The 22,837-nt window shown below is 36.0% G+C and overlaps 1 protein-coding gene across 1 annotated transcript in view; it reads left to right on the top strand.

Moving 5' to 3' along the window:
* Positions 1-22,837, top strand: part of LOC150109872 (calcium-independent phospholipase A2-gamma-like) — a 119,273-nt gene that overhangs the window by 40,049 nt on the left and 56,387 nt on the right. The window contains exons 3-6 of the mRNA XM_090415522.1: positions 5,557-5,688; positions 7,013-7,167; positions 12,446-12,712; positions 21,545-21,602. Coding sequence (XP_090271648.1) covers positions 5,557-5,688; positions 7,013-7,167; positions 12,446-12,712; positions 21,545-21,602 — 612 coding nt within the window. The remainder of the gene's footprint in view (positions 1-5,556; positions 5,689-7,012; positions 7,168-12,445; positions 12,713-21,544; positions 21,603-22,837) is intronic.

The following is a 22,837-nucleotide window of genomic DNA, read 5'->3' on the forward strand; positions in this document are numbered from 1 at the left end:
TGCTGCTGCAAAGGGGTGTCTGGTTATTTTTTAATGAGGTAGTAGTATGCCAAATGAAACAAGATAAAAATAAATAAGTTACCTAATCACATGATTTTGACTTTGTCATGATAAGGAAACTGGAAAGGAGATCTGGAAATGACTATGGCAGTATCAAAACTCTAGAATGTTGGTGAATGAATTAAATGATTAATCTGTTGTAAATGTAGTGATTTACAAAATATTAAATCAAACAGTGTTATGTAAGAAAAGGATTTCTTACATAACATTGCTTTTTTTTTTTAAACGGAATTACCATTTATATCTTCACTGATCAATCAATGAACAAAATCATATGGATTTTATTCGACAACTGCAGCTACCACAGCTACTAGTTGTGGTAGAAAACTATTATATTATGTGGGGGTACATAGTATGGCTACAATAGAAAATTTAGCATGATGGCATTGCTCTTTCTGATGTTAGCTTGTGTGGCTGTGGTTACCATGGAAACCCAATCTTCAGCTCTTGACAGATTGTGGTGTTGCTTGCAAAGGCATTTTGGAACTAATTATCAAGTGTTTCAACCAAGGACAGGTGATTTTTTTATGCCACAAGGCTTGAGCACTCATCAATTACACAATATTTGATACAGTGTCTGATGATAAACTTCACATGTGAAACAACTTAGCAGAGGTGGGATAGGATGTGAAAAACCAAACATCAGGCAGATCAGTTATATCTTACATGTTTGATGTCATTTATATCAAACATGTCAGATATAAATTTTTAGCAGAAGCTATATATTATGGTTTTTTATGCTTTTTTAATAAAGTAGATTTATATATCATCATCATCATCATCAAATTCCTGCCATTTACCCTCAAGGGGTGTACAAGATATGACAGTACTACATGAAAAAATTACATCATTACTAACTTCCTATCTACAATTTTCCTCCAAATCATTCTGTTACTTGTCAAGACTCCAACATTATCAGATCTTATATTTCTATCGTCTAAGGCACTTTGTACCGTATCAATCCACCTATCTTGGTCTTCCTCTGGGTCGTTTTCCTGCCAACCTGGCAGAGAACACTTGTTTTGCTAATCTTTCCTCTCCCATTCTAAGTGACCATACCACCTGAGATTAGCTCTGCTAATGCATTCCTGGATGCTGACAATGTCAAGTTCTTTCCTAATATCCTCATTTTTAATATGATATTGCCATTGATGCCATCTGTTCACGCCTCTAATCTTTCTCAGGACTCTCATATCTGCGGTCTCTAGTCTTTGGTCAAGTGTTTTACTTCTGACCCAGCTCTCAGATCCATAAGTTAAAACTGGTTTGAACACTATCTTGCATACAGCTAATTTAGTGTTCCGACTAATTTCTCTCTTATTCCATATATTTAATTTACCATCTTCAGTAAAAATCGTGCCTAAGTAGCTGAAATGTTTTACTTGTTCCACAAGTTCTCCATTCACAACACAGTTGACATTTTCAATGATTCTGCCTATTTTCATTGTCTTTGTCTTTTTATTGCTGACCTTCATACCGTATCTATTACAACAGCTATTCAATTTAGTCAGAGAATCTTGCAGACTTGTAGCAGATTTATTTAGAAGTATAACATCATCCGCATAAAGCAAAGAGCTGACATTAACATCTCCAATTTTGATATCATGCTTAATACCACTTTCCTTCATAATGTGATCCATATAGATAATGAATAACAGAGGGGATAATGTACATCCTTGTCTCACACCAGATTTAACATTAAACCATCTTCATGTACTTCCTTCAATTCTAACTGCTGACTTACAACTCAAATAAAGACTAAGTATTGCTTGATGTAATGCCCCATTGACACCATATAACTGTAGCGTATTGTATAGCTTCTCTCTTGGCACCTTGTCATATGCCTTTTCCAAATCGACAAAACTTAAATATAGATCTTTGTTATATTCCCATGCTTTCTCGACTATTTGTCGTAAAGTGAAGATCTGATCCTGACAGCCTCTATTTGGCCTGAATCCGGCTTGTTCTTCACCAAGCTTTTCTTCCACAATTCTTCTCAACCGTTTCTCAAGTATACTGGCATAGATCTTGCCAGGAACACTCAGTAGGGAAATACCTCTGTAATTCTCACATTCAGTTTTATTTCCCTTTTTATATATGGGTACTATGAGAGCTCTACTCCAATCATCGGGAATTCGTCCCTCTGTCCAGGCTTTCTGAACTATGCAGTGCAGCCACTGTAAGACTTTTATACCACCATACTTCAGCATTTCTGGTCGAATATCATCTACTCCTGCTGCCTTTCCACATTTCAAGCCTTTGATGGGTTTTTCTACTTCAAGTATGGATATGTACTCCTGATTGCATGCCTGGTCAGTGTTTTTTATCACTGTGCTGTCATCACTGCTTGTTTCATTTAGCAGTTTTTCAAAGTAATTACTCCATACTTCAAGGATATCTTTTTCTCCTGTTTTCATGTCACCTTTATGATCTCTAACTCCTTTTACAGCACTCTTTCCTCCATTCCTAAGCTTCTTCAACAACCTCCAGAATATTTTGCCACCTTCTTGATATTTATTTTCTATATTCTTGTCAAAGTCCTCCCATGACTTTTGTTTAGCTAGGTTTACACAGTGTTTAGCATCCTTGCATTTGTCTCTGTATTCTCTAAGAGCACAAGCTCACTTATTTGACAGGAACTTTTGATATGTTTTCTTCTTTTCCTTCACTGCCTCTTTAACTTCTTTTGTCCACCAGGGAGTTCTGATTTTTTTATCCTTGCAGACAACCTCATCACATGCCTCTCTGGCAGAATCAATCAATGTTTTCTTCAGAGTTTGCCACTGAATCTCCAAGGTTTGATTCCTGTTCTCAAACTCTTTCATTTTCTTTTCAATAATATTTCTGTATTTTAGTCTACAGTTCACATCTGAGAGCTGCTCAACTTTTATTCGCTTTAAAACTTTCTTACATGTTATTCTTTTCAATATGAAATTCAATTTTATCCTGCTCAAGACTAAATAGTGATCCCTTCCAATTTCAAATCCTCTGTACACTCTGGTGTCCTGCACCAGGGAGAAAACATCACTATCAACAATAACATAGTCAATGAGACTTTTCTTATTCCTAGCCTCTTCTCTCCATGTAAATTTGTGCACGTTTTTATGTTGGAACATGGTGTTAATAATAACCAGTCCATATCCTGAGCAGAAATCCAACAGATATTTGCCTTTATTATTAGCTTTGCTCTTTTCTCCAAATTTTCCCAAAATATTTTTGTATGTCTCACAATCACTTCCTACTCTACTATTTAGATCCCCAACAAGGACCAACTTTTCCTTTTTCATTGTGTCAGTTGCTTTTTCTAAAGCATCAAAAAATTCCTCCACTTCTACCTTAGTAGAACCTTCTGTGGGACCATAGGCACAAATAAGTCTCATTGTCCAGTTCCCCATTCTCATATTTGCCCACATTACTCTACTTGAGACTGACTGCCATTCAAGAAGATTAGCCTCGTATTTTGTGTTGAATACTATGGGTACTCCTTCTTTTCCTTGATTATCATTTCCTGAATATAACATTTTGTATTTATTGCTCAGAAAGATCTCACCAGTTTTGGTCTTTTTTGTTTCAGTCACCCCTATTATGTCGATCTGGTACTTATCTAATTCCTCAGCTAGCTCCATTTCTTTGCCATTCAGGCTTCTTACGTTGATAGTACCGATCTTTAACTCTGGTGATGTTGAGTTGGGGTTTGTTTTCAGATTTGTTCCAGTAGCTGACTTTTCGCTGTTCGCCCTGGTTCCCTGGCGAAAACAACGGGGGCCTTGTTTAACCGGGCGACACCCCAGCCGGCATGAAATTTTGTTATGTTGTACCATCATTTTTTATTTTGGTTTAACCAATAAGAATACAATTTGGTCGGCTAAATCCCAAATTGCCAGCCCATCCTCGTTCGTTCAGTATCAAAGTAGATACCCAACAGGGTGCACCACGAGAAGGTGAGGATTGGACATTAGGTCAGAAGCCCTGGTCGGTTCTCCGCATTCCTTTAAAGGCTATGTGGAGGTCTCCTCTCAGTTATACAGCTTTGACCCTTAAGCACTCCAGATTTATGTGTATATATATATATCTGATCTGCACTCGGAAGGTCACAAGACCTATATCACATTAGTGCCATATGTAGGCAAGAGGAATAGAAGAAAGGAGGAGTCTATTCATATTTTTCTTGAACAGCAGAGAGTTGTAATCTTTGGGGTAAGGTAGAATGTATTGTATAATCAACATCTTTAAACTGAATATCATATGGTCTGTGTGGCCTGCAGAAGTAGGACACCAGATCCTACAAAATATCTAGTTGATGTAAAGAAATTTTGTAGAGTGGATATTTTTATGAAATCCCGTTTACAAATGGTTTTAAACCTATAATTAAGATTAGTACTATGAATTAATAGATAATACAGAAACCTCACTCTAGAATAGCCTTTCTCAAGCTTTTTACCATGAAGGAATCCTTGGAATAATTTGTAGGTTTCAGCAAACTCCTGATAAAAAATTATTATATTTTTATGTTTATTTATTTATATATATTATTTATATGATGTTTTTTTTGTTTTTTTTTTTTCATTCATGATTTCATACAAAACCCTGTCTACAGATTAAACATGGAACTTTCAGCTTAAACAGAGTGATTGTCATACACCAAATCATGAAATGTGTTTACCACTAAAGCCATTCACAAAACATCATACTATGGTGGGATTCAAACTTAGTCTATTGGTTGGAGAGTGGATATGCCATTCATGCTGAGAATATGATTATGTAATATCATATTATGTGGAAATTATCACCGAAGTTGCAGTGATTATTACTTTTTGTTAAATATTTAAGTTAAAAAAAAAAAAACTATAGATAAAAAAATCTAAAATTTTCAAAAAATGTTTCAGTTTTAAAAATTAATGTGGAATTTTAAGATTGCCAGCTGCCAGAAAATGTGGATGTAAAGGATTTTAGACATCTGTTAATAATAATAATGATAATAAATTCTATGAGGTTTTGCATTGACTCATCTCATCTCATCTCATCTTCCTTTTCCCTCTTTTACCTTGCGGTATCGAGGGTTTATTAATCATCAGACCTCAAACCGTTCACAGGATAAGGTAGTCAGCCCTACGCCCTGATGTATCCTATGTCTGTAGTGTTGAGTTCTCAAGGCCAGTTTGCCTGCTTTGCGGAATGAAAAACACCAGTATAAACTGGGGGGAAAATCCTACAGTACACTCCCGAGAATGGCTAATTTAGCTGTGGCTGAGGAAGATCCTTCAGCTCCTCACGTCACCAACTGGAATCAAACCTAGGACACTCCTTCTCTAGGCATATGGTTGAAAAGCGCACAGCCACTAGGCTAACTGCACGGACAAGTTTGCATTGACTTCATCTTTTATTTTATATTGCATTTTATTGTCCTTTTTATGTCAATTTTGCCCACAAAAGATGATAAATCTATAGCATGTTACCACTGTAGTTTAGCTGAATTGACAGTTGATATAATTATAGGCAGATTTGGAAGCACGAAGTCGTTTTTTGGTGAAGTCTCTGATGGCTGCTACTAGTACTGCATCCCAATTAAGCAGACTAAAGGATATTTGTGCTCATCTTATTCAATATCCAGAAGAGAAAAGTACTATGGTAAATATTATATAAATTCAGTTTCCTTTCATAATTAATACTGATACTTTTTTTTTTTTTGAAAATTTTCTTTACCATATACCAATGTGTATATTGGTGAAAAAAAGAAAGATATCTAGAGAAATCTAAACTTAACTATCCTAATATGAAGGTTGTAAATATAGTTACAGCCTGGGCACAAAATTTAAAATAGTTTATTTATCAAGTATATGATTACATCCCTTCAATCTCTTCCCATGTTCTGCAACTGTTTTCAAATTTATGGGAGCTGCTGGACACCAGCAGCAGAGTGTTGCTTGTTGATATCAGAGCTTGCAACTTCATTTTGGGGAACAAGTTGAAGTTGCAAGCTCTAAAAATATTATTGCTTTCTCCTTAAAGCCAGATGCAAATGGTGCTCCAGAAATCATTGATAGTGTGCGTTAACGATTTGCCCTTGGGGCACAGCATGATGAAGAATGACACCTTGAATGTCAAAAGTGGTTATCAGCATGACTTTAACTTTGCTGGGTTCCTGGCTAAGTTTTTTCAGCAAGGTGATTCTGAATGGTACCATTTGATGGATTGTCTCTAGTTCAGACTCATAAACCTATGCCCAAGTTTCATCAATGGCTATGATATGATTCAGGAATGCATCCTCTTCATTTTCATATAGTTCCAGACAAAGGCTAGCAACCGCATACCTATGCCATTTTTGTATCTCAGTCAAGTGATATGGAACACAACAAACTGAAAGTTTGCGAATACTGAAGCCTTTCTTTTAGAATGTGCCAAACACTGGTAGTTTATCCCAGTTTCCTGGGCCAATTGAAATACAGTTCATCACTGATTAACTGCGAGGAGTCCCCAAACATGCTCAGCATTCATCTGAAATAAATTTTCATCCTATGTAGTGATTATCATCTGGGTGATTTTGCCCCACACAAAATGCATTGACCTATTTTGCGATAGTCCATGGTAAGCCACTGTTGCCACAGGCTTTCCTGAGGCTATAACAGTTGCTTGCAGTTTTACCTCATGAAACCTGGACTATCTCAGTGTATAAGTTGATCCACTACTTGTACGCTGAGACATCTGTAACCACTTCTCTACGCAAAGACATTTATTAGAATGGGCTGTGTTGCCTTGTGCATATGTACAGTACATACAACTAGTGCTTCTATCTGTCAAGAGTAACATTTAAATTACCAACTACATCTTCTGACAGTGTTGCCACTACTTTATTTACAACCTTCATATTTTTTCAGTCATAAAGTGTATATTAGAAGAATATTAGATATTAGAAAGATGGATTCAGTCAAATAATATGAATTTCATTTAACAGGAAGGTGCTATCAGAATATCCTTAAAGTTAAGAGAAAGATCACTAAATGATGATGTTCGTCTTTATTCAAGAGAAGCACTTGCACTCTTAGGACATGTTGACCCGCCACTTGGACAAGGTATACGCATTCTGAGCATTGATGGTGGAGGAACAAGGTAAATCGTATGTCTTTGACATGTGCAAAAGTAAACATTAGACAAGTATCTTTTTCTTAGAATTCAATTCAAATCTATAGTATGGCATGCCAGTGATGCTTTTTAAATACCAAAGTGTAATTTATTGAAATTTGGTTGAATACTCTCTGTGCTTAATTGCCACAAATTGTCTTTATATTATACCATAAAGATTAACTATTCTGGAGAGAAATTTGCTTTGCCTTTCTCTCAAGAAAAGGTAAAGCAAATATTGTCTTTTTCTTTCTTCTCATTCTTTTTTCTTCTCTTTCATAAAAGGATACCATCAATCTGATGATCACTTGAATGGTTATTATTGTCTCATCTTATTAGAACACAAGTAAATTGTCCCAGTTATACAAACTTTGACCATGTGAGAATTTAAAAAAATACGTGAAAAGTTGAGAATATTGTATCTTATTGCACAGTTAAATTCACAACATATAAGGGGTTAGAAAATCTGGAATTCCTGCTGTTAAATGAATGAATGTAAATTAAATTTAAATCAAGAACCATATAAAAAGAAAATGTTGTGTATTTAATAATGGGAAATAGGTGAAGACCACATACTTGAGAACATTGTAAAAATGCAGGCCAGGAGAATGACAGCTATAGTGACAAAGGCCAAATTAAATTTAAAAGAAAGAAAGAAAATGTTAGTAAACAGAGACCAAGGAAAATCTGAGAATTAATGTATGATTATTATTATTATTACTACTCAAGACTCAATGGAGTCAAAGACTCATCTAGGTGGTCCTTTTATCATACACACAGCTCATCATACCATGCTTTAAACACTCAAATTCTCTGCAGACACCACACTCTCCGGCAAGGCATTCCAATAATTCTCAACTCTGCATGAAAAAAAACCTGCTTCTCGCTCCTCTACTCACACTCTCTTTATACAGTTTCCACAGATGACCTCTGGTTCTCCCCTGATCTCCCACTATTTTCTGTAGAACCTCTCCAGCATTGATCCTATAACAACCCATTACTAACTTGTAGGTCTCTATCATATCCCCCTCTTCCTCCTGTCCACCAGACTCTACAAGTTGCATCTCAATCTTTCCTCATACTTGACATTCCAGAGGTTAGAAACTACCTTAGTCAGTAGCTTCTGGATCCTTTCCAACATCTCTTCATTCTTCTGAAAACCAGGTGACCACATCTGGGCACAATAGTCCATGTGTGGCCTAATCAAAGCCTTGTACAATGGAACAAGAATCTCCCTACTTCTACACATCAGTGTCTTCTGCATCATTCCCAGAAGCCTTTGTGTTGTCTTCACAATTTTGGCAATTGTATCCCCTAAATTTTAGATCCTTATCTACTATCACCCCCAGATCTCTTATTTCCTCTACCTCCAACAATATATCCTCACCAAGCATAAATTCTGCATCCCATGTTTGTTTTCCAAATTTTAAAATCTTATGTTTTGCAACATTGAACTCATATCCCCATTCCTCTGCCGGATCACTCAATTTATTCAAATCTTCATGTAAGGCTACAACCTCTTCACGATAACTAATATTTAAGGAATTGACAGCGTATACTAGAAATATAGATTAAATAAACTTTAATATATACTTTCCGATATTTCGGCGAACGTCACGTTGCCATCTTCTTGGGAACTTACTACAAAGACACGTGCACACAAGTACTAATAACAGCAAATGAGACTGAAGCTAGGAAGCTAGCGTTTTCCTAAAGTCCTGATGGTGCCCCCTGGCAGGCTATATTGGTAGTTCTTGGCCTTTGGGTTGAAGTTCTTCTGATAAAAGTTTCCCAAATTTGGGGCAGTCTCATGCATCCAAATTTGTTGAAGTTTGGCATGTTCCTAAGGGCCGAGGCTGATTCCATGAATAGTCTTTCATACTTGAACTTGCTGCGGTGTATTACTGTGGCTTTCTTCCATCTTATTCTGTGGCGAGTATCCAGAGCGTGGTCTGCAAGCCCAGAGTGGCTGTACTGGTGAAATCGGATGCAATCCTTGTGTTCTGAGATTCTGATATTTGCTGTCCTGCCAAAGTAGGACAGTTTACAGCTGCAAGGGACCTGGTATACACCAGGTAGGTCTAGGGGAAGTGGTTGGTCTTTGGTGGAGTGGATAAGGGATGCCAGTTTTCTATGTGGTCTGTAACAAGTGGTCAAGTCATGTTTTTTTAAGATTTTATTGATTTTTTCCGAGGTGCCTTGGATGTAGGGAATGGTGATGGATTTAGAGTAATCTTTTTTGTGAAGGGGAGGGGGTGGTGGGTTGTGGATAACTGGGTTAAGTATTTTTTGGAGGGGGTAGCCGTTGGCTGAGAAAGTGTCACGGATGTGATTTAGTTCAGTGGTTAGGGCTTGATCATTAGAACAGATTATTTTTGCCCTGTTGAATAATGTTTTAATAACTCCATATTGTTGTGAGGGGGGGGGTGGGATTGTTGGTGAATGTATCTGCCTGTATGGGTGGGTTTTCTATAAGCTGAGAAAACCAAGGTTCCATCAGATTGGCAAGTGACTAGTGTGTCTAGGAAGGGGAGGTTATTGTTTTCCTCTTTTTCCAGGGTGAATTTGATTCTAGGGTGTTGGTTGTTCAAGTGTGTTAGGAAGGAGAGGAGTGAATCCAGGCCATGTGGCCAAATAGTGAAAACATCATCAACGTAGCGAAGCCATATGGTAGGTTTTTGTGGGGCTGAGTTTAAGGCTTTCTCTTCAAACGTCTCCATGAAGAAGTTGGCCAAGGGTGAGGAAAGTGGTGAACCCATGGCTGTCCCCTCTATCTGTTTGTAGAATTTTTCCTGCCAAACGAAATAGCCTGAGTTCATTGTAAACTGAAATAGGGCCTCCCGATATCTCAGCCCTATTTCAGTTTACAATGAACTCAGGCTATTTCGTTTGGCAGGAAAAATTCTACAAACAGATAGAGGGGACAGCCATGGGTTCACCACTTTCCCCACCCTTGGCCAACTTCTTCATGGAGACGTTTGAAGAGAAAGCCTTAAACTCAGCCCCACAAAAACCTGCCATATGGCTTCGCTACGTTGATGATGTTTTCGCTATTTGGCCACATGGCCCGGATTCACTCCTCTCCTTCCTAACACGCAACCAACATCCTAGAATCAAATTCACCCTGGAAAAAGAGGAAAACAATAACCTCCCCTTCCTAGACACACTAGTCACCCGCCAATCTGATGGAACCTTGGTTTTCTCAGTTTATAGAAAACCCACCCATACAGGCAGATACATTCACCAACAATCCCCCCCCCCCCTCACAACAATATGGAGTTATTAAAACATTATTCAACAGGGCAAAAATAATCTGTTCTAATGATCAAGCCCTAACCACTGAACTAAATCACATCCGTGACACTTTCTCAGCCAACGGCTACCCCCTCCAAAAAATACTTAACCCAGTTATCCACAACCCACCACCCCCTCCCCTTCACAAAAAAGATTACTCTAAATCCATCACCATTCCCTACATCCAAGGCACCTCGGAAAAAATCAATAAAATCTTAAAAAAACATGACTTGACCACTTGTTACAGACCACATAGAAAACTGGCATCCCTTATCCACTCCACCAAAGACCAACCACTTCCCCTAGACCTACCTGGTGTATACCAGGTCCCTTGCAGCTGTAAAACAAGGATTACATCCGATTTCACCAGTACAGCCACTCTGGGCTTGCAGACCACGCTCTGGATACTCGCCACAGAATAAGATGGAAGAAAGCCACAGTAATACACCGCAGCAAGTTCAAGTATGAAAGACTATTCATGGAATCAGCCTCGGCCCTTAGGAACATGCCAAACCTCAACAAATTTGGATGCATGAGACTGCCCCAAATTTGGGAAACTTTTATCAGAAGAACTTCAGCCCAAAGGCCAAGAACTACCAATATAGCCTGCCAGGGGGCACCATCAGGACTTTAGGAAAACGCTAGCTTCCTAGCTTCAGTCTCATTTGCTTATTAGTACTTGTGTGCACGTGTCTTTGTAGTAAGTTCCCAAGAAGATGGCAACGTGACGTTCGCCGAAATATCGGAAAGTATATATTAAAGTTTATTTAATCTATATTTCTAGTATACGCTGTCAATTCCTTAAATATTAGTTATCATGTTTAACCAGCGTATAAGCCTCTCAACAAGAATACAACCTCTTCACTACTCTTCATGGTTCATTCCAAATTTGCATCATCTGCAAACAACTGAATACCTCTATCCAAATCTTCACAATATCATTAATATACAAGTTAAACAGCAATGACCCTAAAATAGAACCCTGAGGCACACCACTAGTAACTTTCCTTTTCCTGGATATTGCTTCCCCCCCATACACAACTTGTTGATACCTATCTGATAGCCAGTCTCCAATCCAATGCACCAATCTAATATCCAACCCCATCCACTCTAGTTTAACTATCAACTTATCATGCAGTAATCTATCAAAAGCCTTTGCAAAATCTAAGTATATTACTGTGTATCCTTCTTCTCTGTCCATAGAAGCAGTCACCTTATTGTAATAAGTAAACAGATTATTAAGACACGACCTCCCTTAGCAAATCCATGCTGTCCATCAAAGATAATACCATTGTTGTCAACCCAATTTTGGATCCTAGTTCTCACAAGCTTCTGCAACAAACTTAACTACAACACCTGACATACACAGATAGGCCTATAATTTGATGCTTGAGTTCGATCACCTCCTTTATGAAGTGGCACACTCTTGCCCTTCTTCCAATCCTTAGGAACTTGACCCAATGAATGACTCATATTTAAAAAAATATGTCAAGGCAGGTGTCAACTCCCTGGCACATTCCTTCAGAATACATGCTGATATATTATCAAGTTCCACAGCCTTATTTACATCTAGTTTGCTCAACTCCCCATACACCTCTTGCTCACTTACAGTCTGTCTCTCTTCCCCATCATCAACTGCTCTCAATCTCTCTCTCTCTCCATGAAGTCACATTCACGAGATTGAAAGACGTTTATGAACTGCTCATTAAGTATCTCCACCACACTCTATAATAATCAAATGGTCAGGCTGTTTGAATATTTTATGGAGCAGTGGTGTAATGAATTAGAAATAATCAGATTTCACACTGTTAAAAAATAATTTCATGAATAATCAGTTATTTTCGTTTGGTTATATCTATTACCAAATGTATCATTGTTATCAAGATATTGATACAGATTTAACTGTATTCTTTTGTATTTTTGTTATGTTTAATATTTTGTGGAATTTAAGTGAAATATTTATATTTTGCAGAGGAGTCATGGCTATTGAAACACTTAGACATCTTGAGGAAAAAACTGGCAAACATGTATATGAGCTATTTGACTATATGTGTGGTGTAAGTACTGGTGCAATCTTAGCTGTTCTTATTGGTGGACTCCAGAAATCTTTAGATGAATGTGAAACTCTATACAAAAGGCTTAGCTGGGAGGTTTTCCAGCAGAGTGCCTGGTGGGGAACTGGTCGTTTAGTTTGGAACCATGCTTACTATGACACAAATATGTGGGTCAATATACTCAAGTAAGTTGTCCATGTGTTTTTTTTCTGAAGGATGCTATTATATTAAAGTTATTTTTAGTGATCTCTGATATTTAGATACATAAACATTAGTTATTACTGTGTTTTCTTACCACTAAAATTTTGGCACTTAGCACTTTCACTTAAAATGCTATTTGGAGTTCTGAGTTGTTGTTTTTTTTTTGAATATTTGCAGTTTGATGTTGAGACTTTTAGTTGTTAAATTAATTATTTAATATTATTCATTAATATTATCATAAATGTTTCATCCATTATCATAACACGGCACAGTAGTTCATGAGCAGGTTTAAGAAAGAAGGCTCCTGTTCAGATAAGTTTTTGTTAACTTAATTGTGGATATTTGTGTTTTTATATGTAAGAGTTATGGTAGAAGTTTTGCACTTGTAGTGTTTGTAGTGTGTTGGCTTGTTTGTTTATAAAATCATTGAACTTAAGAGTGAGGTATAGTATCTGGCAAGCAAGATGGCAGCAACGTTTTCTTTACAGTTAAATTTTGATTTTAGTCATTTTGTGAAGTGTAAGATATGCTACATACATTTGTTGGATTATATCAGTAAATTGTGGATTTTTAAGGTGGATGGAAGGAGAGTATGTGCAAAGTGTGATTTGAATGCAGACTTGACGGGCAGTAAATTGATGACTGAAAGTAATGTAGCAAGAATGCAATGAGAAGAATAAGTGCTTGTGCAAAGAGAGATACCATAAAAGAGGGTGATTATTAAAAACAACACGTAAGTCCACAGTAATAACTTTAATTAATAAATAAGGTAGATATTTCATACTAAAAATAATAGTACATCTTCAGTGTTACAAACAGATAGGAATAGAATACAAGTAATGAATATTCGGTGGATCACCTATTAAAATACAATGCTGTCGCGAGCTAGGAAATGAAAGAAATTAATAAATAATTAATATTTAAGATAATTAGTTTTTTAATGATTACATAAAATAAAAGTCTCCCAGATCTTCGAGAGAGAGAGACAATCATTTCGATTTAAATTCGTTCGGTGTAAAAAAGCTTCAAAACTTTTTTTAAAGAGGCGTTCATATTTGAACCTGCATCTATGAAGTAAAATAGCTTTATCCCACTGGATATTATAGATAGTGGTAATACTGTGTTGTGCTAGACCAGACATCTGAGGTTAATTGTAATCAATATAATATTGATGTTCTTAAATTCTTTTTTCCACAGAATGGCCAGTTTGTCCAAAATAAGAAACATCGCATTCACAAGGAATTTTGTAAATGCCAGCCAAAGACAGAGATGACAGTTTATCTTTTGTAGAAGGCAATAAGGAAGAAATTTTGTTGATAGGAATATAAGTGGGAATCAATTGGTACTTTTTTAAAATTCTACCTCTAGGTTCTGAGATTCCTGGAATGTAGGGGATTGGAACTCTGCAAACTGTTGAAGTAACCTTAGGTATTGGAACATAAGATTCAACTATCTGTTGGATTTGATTAGGGTGGTAATTATTAGACACCATTAACTTTTTAATGATGGAAAGTTCTTGTTGTAAGATTTCTGGAGAAGAGCAGACTTTATATGCCCTATTAATTAGAAACTTAAGAATGTCAAATTTTTGAGATGTATGGTGAGTAGTCATTTTATGAATGTATCTGCCAGTAAATGTGGGCTTTCGAAAGACGCTTGTAGATAAGGTACCAGAAGAAGTTTGAGTAAGCAGGATGTCCAAAAATGATAAAGTACAAGAATTTTCCTTTTCCATGGTGAATTGGATATGAGGACGAAGGCTATTTATCTGTTGTAGAAAGGTGGAAAGCTCATCTTCAGTATGTGACCAAATGGCAAAAACATCATCGACATAACAATACCAAAGAGATGGTTGAGGGTGAATGGATTAAAACATAGTCTCTTCAAATTGTTTCAAAAAATAGATATGTTAGAAAAAGCGTTAATAGTTGCTTTCTCGAAGTCAACTATCAATGTTTTGGGATCTAATGATGAACGTAAAGAGGGTGATTGGAAAATTCGCTGCGACATTTAAACCATAACATTTTGCATTGATTTTTGTAAATAATCAATGGATGATAAAGGTATTATCATCATCATCAAATTCCTGCCATGTACACTCAAGGGGTGTACAGGATATGATAGTACTACATGGAAAAAATTACATCATTACTAACTTCCTATCTACAATTTTCCTCCAAATCAGTCTGTTACTTGTCAAGACTCCAACGTTATCAGATCTTATATTTCTATCATCTAAGGCACTTTGTACCATATCAATCCACCTATAACTTGGTCTTCCTCTGGGTCATTTTGCTGCCAACCTGGCAGAGAACACTTGTTTTGCTAATCTTTCCTCACCCATTCTGTTTAAGTGACCATACCACCTGAGATTAGCTCTGCTAACGCACTCCTGGATGCTGACAATGTCAAGTTCTTTCCTAATATCCTCTTTTTAATATGATATTGCCATTGATGCCATCTGTTCACACCTCTAATCTTTCTCAGGACTCTCATATCTGTGGTCTCTAGTCTTTGGTCAAGTGTTTTACTTCTGACCCAGCACTCAGATCCATAAGTTAAAACTGGTTTGAACACTGTCTTGTATATAACTAATTTAGTGTTCCGACTAATTTCTCTCTTATTCCATATGAATTTATTCAATTGACTTCCCACCATACCAGCTTTGCTGATTCTGTTGTCTATTTCCATATTTAATTTACCATCTTCAGTAAAAATCGTGCCTAAGTAGCTGAAATGTTTTACTTGTTCCACAAGTTCTCCATTCACAACACAGTTGACATTTTCAATGATTCTGCCTATTTTCATTGTCTTTGTCTTTTTAATGCTCACCTTCATACCATATCTATTACAACAGTTATTCAATTTAGTCAGAGAATCTTGCAGACTTGTAGGGGATTTATTTATAAGTATAACATCATCTGCATAAAGCAAAGAGCTGACATTAACATCTCCAATTTTGATATCATGCTTAATACCACTTTCCTTCATAATGTGATCCATATAGTTAATGAATAACAGAGGGGATAATGTACATCCTTGTCTCACACCAGATTTAACATTAAACCATCTTCCTGTACTTCCTTCAATTCTAACTGCTGACTTACAACTCAAATAAAGACTAAGTATTGCTTGATATAATGCCCCATTGACACCATATAATTGCAGTATATTGAATAGCTTCTCTCTTGGCACCTTGTCATATGCCTTTTCCAAATCGACAAAACTTAAATACAGATCTTTGTTATATTCCCATGCTTTCTCGACTATTTGTCGCAAAGTGAAAATCTGATCCTGACAGCCTCTATTTGGCCTGAATCCAGCTTGTTCTTCACCCAGCTTTTCTTCCACAATTCTTCTCAATTGTTTCTCAAGTATATTTGCATAGATCTTGCCAGGAACACTTAGTATGGAAATACCTCTGTAATTCTCGCATTCAGTTTTATTTCCCTTTTTATATATGGGTACTATGAGAGCTCTACTCCAATCATCGGGAATTCGTCCCTCTGTCCAGGCTTTCTGAACTATGCAGTGCAGCCACTGTAAGACTCTTATACCACCACTTGAGCATTTCTGGTCGAATATCATCTACTCCTGCTGGCTTTCTACATTTCAAGCCTTTGTGGAAAGGCAGCAGGAGTAGATGATATTTGACCAGAAATGCTCAAGTATGGTGGTATAAGAGTCTTACAGTGGCTGCGCTGCATAGTTCAGAAAGCCTGGACAGAGGGATGAAATTATAAAGGTATTATAAATTCATTAAAAAGGCCAATTTTTATTAAGGTGAATGTCAGTGATACATAACATAATGAAATCATTTAAAAATTGTGCAAATTAAAAGAGATGCTGTGTAAATAATTAACTTTTTGCTGCAGATTATAATTCAACAAATCCATTAGTAACATCGCTCATTGGAAAAAATGCTAATGCTGTGAAGCATTTAATTTTCATGTTGAATTCAGCCTCTGTTTGATAGCATAAACTTCAAACCAATGGCAACAATTTTGCGATATAGATTTTGTACCATATGAAATAAACAACCTGTTATAGTTTTTTTATGTAAATATGTTAGAAAAAAAGCATTAATAGTTTCTTTCTTGAAGTTGACCATTAATGTTTCGGGATATAATGATGAACGTAAGCCTTTTAAGACACTGAATAATCTGCTGTAAGTTAATTCTGATTTGCCAGGAAGCAAAGCAAAAAGCTGCCATGGAATCCTTCAAGGTCTCATGCCAGTCCCAAGCCTGAATAAAGGAGGAGGGTTAGTCAGACGAGTGTCGATGCTCTGACCGTAAAGAAAAACACAATTGTTATTTGATGCATATATGATCAACAGTACAAATGCTGGCTCGGATGTTGCCTGGATCAGCAAGGTCCGCGATACCAGTCGAGTGATTGGGGGTTGGATCAAAAAGTCTGATACCAAAAGGAAACAGAAACTGAAACTAACAGAACTTATCAGTAGGAACATGGAATGTACGGACACTAGAATTATTTCACGAGGAAATGAAGAGATATCGATGTAATATACTAGAATTGGTGCAGCTGTGATGGACATCAGCAGGAAAGATAAATAGATGCGAAATCATATGGCTATGGCATGACACTAAGCATGAAGCAGGAGTTGGTTTCCTTCTCAACAAAAAATCTAGAAAGGCACTCTCAAACTACAAACCAGTCAATGAACAAATCATAGCATCTAGATTTCTAGCAAAACCATTTAATATATCAATATTTCAGATATATGCACCCACATCTGACAGCACAGATGAGGATATTGACTTATTTTACAAAGATCTGACAGAGACAATAGAAACAATACCAAAAGAAGATGTACTAATTATTGAAGGAGATTGGAATGCCAAAGTTGGAATATATAATGATGGTTGGGAAAGTTTAATGGGAAAATATGGTTTTGAAGAAAGAAATGAACGAGGTGAAAAAATGTTAGAATTTGCTGTGGACCATGATATGATGATCTGTAACACAAGATTTCAGCAAAAGGAGTGTGAGAAATGGACGTGGCGATCAAATGATAAGAAAACCAAGAACTTGATTATTATGATTAAAAGAAGATGAATAACATCAGTACAGCAGTGTCAAACTTTTCAAGGAGCTGATGTAGACTCGGATCATAGTTTAGTGATTGCAAATATCAAGTTGAAATGAAAAAAGAAAATATAAACTCCATCATCAGAAACAAAGAGAGCATGAACAAGTGAAGCAGAAATAGGAAGAAGGTGCAGAACATTGTTAGAGGAGAAACTTAAAAGTGTGGACAAAGAAAAAAATTCGAATCTAAGAGTGAAAGGAGTAATGAAGGCGATAGAAGATGCAGTTGAAGAAACAGTACCAGAAGAAGAGAGGATCAAAAAGAAATGGATTAGACAAGAAACACTGAAGTTAGTACAGGAGAAAAGAATGCTGAAGACAAGAAGAAATACATCAGAACAAATGGAGGAGCAATATAGAAGAAAGTGTAATAAGGTGAAAAAAGCAGTCAGCCAGATAAGATGAAATGGTTAGAAGTCCAATGCAATAATATAGAACAGTACTATGGAGAGCATAAAACTAGGGAGGTGTACAAAATGATTAGAACCATTAATAGAATGTAGCAACCAAAATAGAATACAGTTAAAGACGAAAAAAAGGCAAAGTATTGATGAATAAAGATAAAATTTGCAGCGATGGACAAGATTCTGTAGTTAGTTATATGAAAACTAGATTTAGATAGCATTGGGAAACTATCTGAAGAATTGAAACAGATATCACCACTAGGTAATGAGTATGCTATGGAATCGCTCGATTGGTATCGCTGACCTTGTTGATCCAGGTGACGTATGAGCTGGCATGCTGTAGCTGTTGATTGTATATGCATCAGATAACAATCTTGTTTTTTCTTTACAGTCAGAGCATCGACACTCATCTGACCAACCTTCCTCCTTTATCCAGGCTTGGGACTCTATAATGTAATGTATACATTATATATACATTATCCAATATACATAGGGGGGAATAATTAACATTATTCCCCCTATTGCTAACTTTTATATGAAACATTTTGAGCAACATGCTCTAGATTCCTCTCCTTTAAACCCAAAGTTTGGCTTAGATATGTTGACGATGTTTTCGTGATCTGGCCCCATGGTCGCCAGACACTTTCCTTAGCCACCTAAACAAACAACACAAACGTATACAGTTCACAATTGAAATTGAAAAATAGAACACACTTCCTTTTCTAGATACACTTGTCACGCTTCTTCCTTCTGACAGTCTTTCCTTCACTGTTTACCAGAAACTGACACATACTGGCCAATATATATACACATAAACTCCTACCCCTAGCCAACACAAAAACTAGGTGTCATTAATACTCTAAAAAACAGGGCTTGGAAGATCTACTCCAATGAACAAGTGTAAATAAAATAAACAGAATACTACAAAAATACAACCTCAAAGCCATCTTTAAACCTGCAAAACTAAAAAACTTACTTGACTCATCCAAAGACCTTCTTCCTCTGCTGGCCCACCCTGGAGTATACCGTATTTATTGCACTTATAATATACCCTATATAGAGGAAATGGGATGCACAATTCCTATCCGACAAAAGGAACATAAACAACACATTAAATATAATAACTATGGTGAAGCTGGCCTTTCTGACCATGCCCTGAACACTTTATATAGAATTGACTGGAAAAACACGAGTTGTTTACATCACACCAAAACATGGTATGGATGCAAATTTAACGAAGCCTGTGAGATTCTTATCAATCTGAACAATAATGATGGTCTAAAAATCCCAAGCATATGGAAGGCACATATTCTATCCACAGAACCTTTCTCTCTAAGAGTTAAACTATAAACAGGACTGTAGATAATCCAGAATCCTAAATCTAAAATAAAAATTGTAATGCTAAAAATAGGACATCATTGTTACTGAAAGAAGACTATCTATAAGAAAGAATTTTTTCCTATGTTATCTTAAATAGAATTTAGTTTTGATGTAGTTTTTCTAATAATTAATTATTTATTATTTTTTTTTCACTAGAGATTATGCCAGTAGATTAACTGGTGATCAAATCATTGTTCTTTTAGCTTGCTGTGTATAATGTAACTCAGCTTGTCCTTGTATATTTGTATATACTCCAGATGATGATCTTAATATGAAGATCGAGACATCGGGAAATTAAAATAGTTATAACACGGTTGTAAAGTCCATAATTTCTAAAATGAATGCTGATCACCGTGCAACACTAAAAGAAAGGTTGTTACAAGATTGTTTGACTAATAGAAGCCAGCTAGTTGGAGGTACAGTGTTCCAAAAAAAAAAAAAAAAGGTGACAAATGGGATGCCACAAGATTCTGTTCTGGAACTTCTGCTTATATATCAATGATACAGTTCACAGTGTGAAAGGAAATATTCATTTGTTTGCTGGTGATGCTAAATTAGGAAGAGCAATGTCAGGAAATTCTGTGTTACTGTCATCAGTAAATTTAAATTGGTTGGTGCTTTGGGCTGAAGAATGGGGATGTCATTTCAGTGCTGCTAAGTGTCAACATAGAAGGAACTTTGCTTTAGGAGGTAGAGGAAGCAAAGAATTTAGGCATCTTAATGGATAGGGAACTGAGGTTCAGGTAACACATCACAAAAGTTTTAAAGGTTACTCAAAAAATCACCATAATAATGTGAAGAATGCTGACTGTATGGATAAGGATGTGATAATTCCACTCTTATAAGTACTTATTAGGCTTCATATGGATTTCTCTGGGCAGATTATCTGGATATGAAGATAGATTGAGGGAATGTAGTCTTCATAACATGGCAGATCTGAGGAGGAGTATATGATTGAGATGTATAAGCTGATGAGAGGAGCCTATGAAATAGATACAAGGGAATTAATGCATAAGATAATTGGTGATGCAAGAACAAAAGGTTATCCCTGGAAACTGTACAAGGATTATGTGAGTAAAGAGATAAAAAGAAAATTTTGTTTAGTGGATGATGAACGAGTGAAATACATTGCCATACTGAGTAGTGAGTGCTCCAACATCGCATTCAAGGCAAGGTGTGATAGTTATTGTGGTCTGTGAGTGTTCAACCTCCCACGATGAGTCAATTAGACTCCATGGATGATTGAAAGTAATCGTAATACTAATAACTGTTTCAACGGATGAAAAAGTTATGATGATATTAATGAGTACTATATTAATTGTTTCAATAATAAATGCTTTCAGCAATTTTTAGTTATTAAATTAGTTTTAATAATTAATATTATTCATACTGCCTTCATCTGTCGATTCAGGAAGCATTTCTGTTTTAAATGTTATATTGTACTAATTTTTTAAAATTTTTTTTTTTAAAGTTGATCATTAATGAAGCAGCAATATCGAATTGGAGCCTCCTTTGCTCAGTTGGTATGTATACAAGTTCTTTGGTAGAGAGACCCATGTTTGAATTCTGTCTATGATGAGAGGAACCTTTATGAGATATTTTCAATCAATGGCGAGTTAGCTGGTCTCAATGGAAGTGGAGGGTCTTTCTTCCTGAAAACTTGGGTTATTTGTCCCCCAGAACAGGCAAATCAGTCCCATAAATACACACATGCACACAAAATCTACAGAAGTAGATCCATAAGTCAGCCTCCTGAATAGTGATGAATTCAGTCTCCTGAATGTTTTTTTTTTATGATAATTAGAAATAGGTTTTGTTATATAGTATGATATTGTATTGTCAGTTTCCAAAGTTATTCAATTCGTTTTAAGTTATTATTTTACTTCCTCTCCATTATGATATTTTTTGCATTTTCAGAAGTATGTTTAAGGATGTAATTATGATTGAAACAGCAAGAACTTCTAATGGACCTAAGGTAGGTTAATTATCAATTCCTACTAAATAAGTCTTACTTGTAAGACTATCCATATAATTAATAAAGTCTTATTAGTTATTAATTATTATTAATTAAAATTATTAATTATATATAATACCAAGATATAGAGCTTCAGTTTGGCAAATTAAGTAATAGGTAATAAATATGATATTAAATATTCCTCTTATAGCCAAATAAAATGAAACTTGAAAACTTTCGAAATTTTACCAGAAAGTTTATGAGAATGTTAATCTTTGGCACTGGAGTTGCCTTGACTTGCACTAGTTAAAAGATACAACTCTTAAAAGCCATATATTTACCTTTTGTTGCATTCATTAAGTTTTGCTGGCTACAAAAAGATGATGGATCTTTAATATTCTCATTATGTAATCAAACTTATGTTTTTAACTAATACCTTATGTCTCTGAACTGCCATAGCGCTGTGACTTATTGCAGGAGTTCTACTTTCTGTCACTATCAATACCATGCCTTAAAATTATTTACTGTCTGCATACTTGCCACTATCTCTGGTAATGCATTCCAAGTATTACCTGAAATAGTGGCATTTCCTCTCTGCACAGTTTTCTGGAATGGCCCTTATTTGAATAAGGGTAGCATTTATGCTACCTTTTGTAAAATCTCTCCAGAATCTGATTAACACTCTAAGTGACAAAATTCTTGAACTCTGTCTGTTATATCACTTCCTCTTCCCACTATCAGCCACACTCTGTAGATTGCATTTCCTCTGTCTTCATAATTTACTTTTTTAACTCATTCTTTCTCCTTTCCAGCCTATTTCAATTCTCTTAATTAGCCACTACATCAGTACAATTTCTAATAACACTCCCCATCTTCACATCATCTGCAAATAATTTACAAAATGACAAGCTGAGTGAGAAAAGAGTAATCATAATTAGACCATAATTATCCAGATATTGATTAGGTAGCAGTAGAATGTCATGAGAAGAATGAAAATACATTTATTGAGCTGTTGTGAGACAACTTCCTCACAACAGCTCAAGACAGAAGGAATTTGAGGTCAAAGAGTGTTAGATTTGATAATAGTGTCAGAGGGTATTTCAGTTAAAGACGTAACTATTCTGCCTCTGGTTAGTGACAGGGCACTCACTTGGAAATTGACCAAGTTCATTCAGAAAAGGTTAAGTGCTGAACTACAAAGCAGGAAATTATGACCAACTGAGGAGTATAATGAGTTCAGTGGAATGGGATCGGTT

This window comes from Typopeltis vanoorti, chromosome 1 (genome assembly GCF_054136105.1).
Source record: "Typopeltis vanoorti isolate ZY-2024b chromosome 1, IOZ_Tvanoo_1.0, whole genome shotgun sequence".
In the NCBI taxonomy this organism is placed as follows: Eukaryota; Metazoa; Arthropoda; class Arachnida; order Uropygi; family Thelyphonidae; genus Typopeltis; species Typopeltis vanoorti.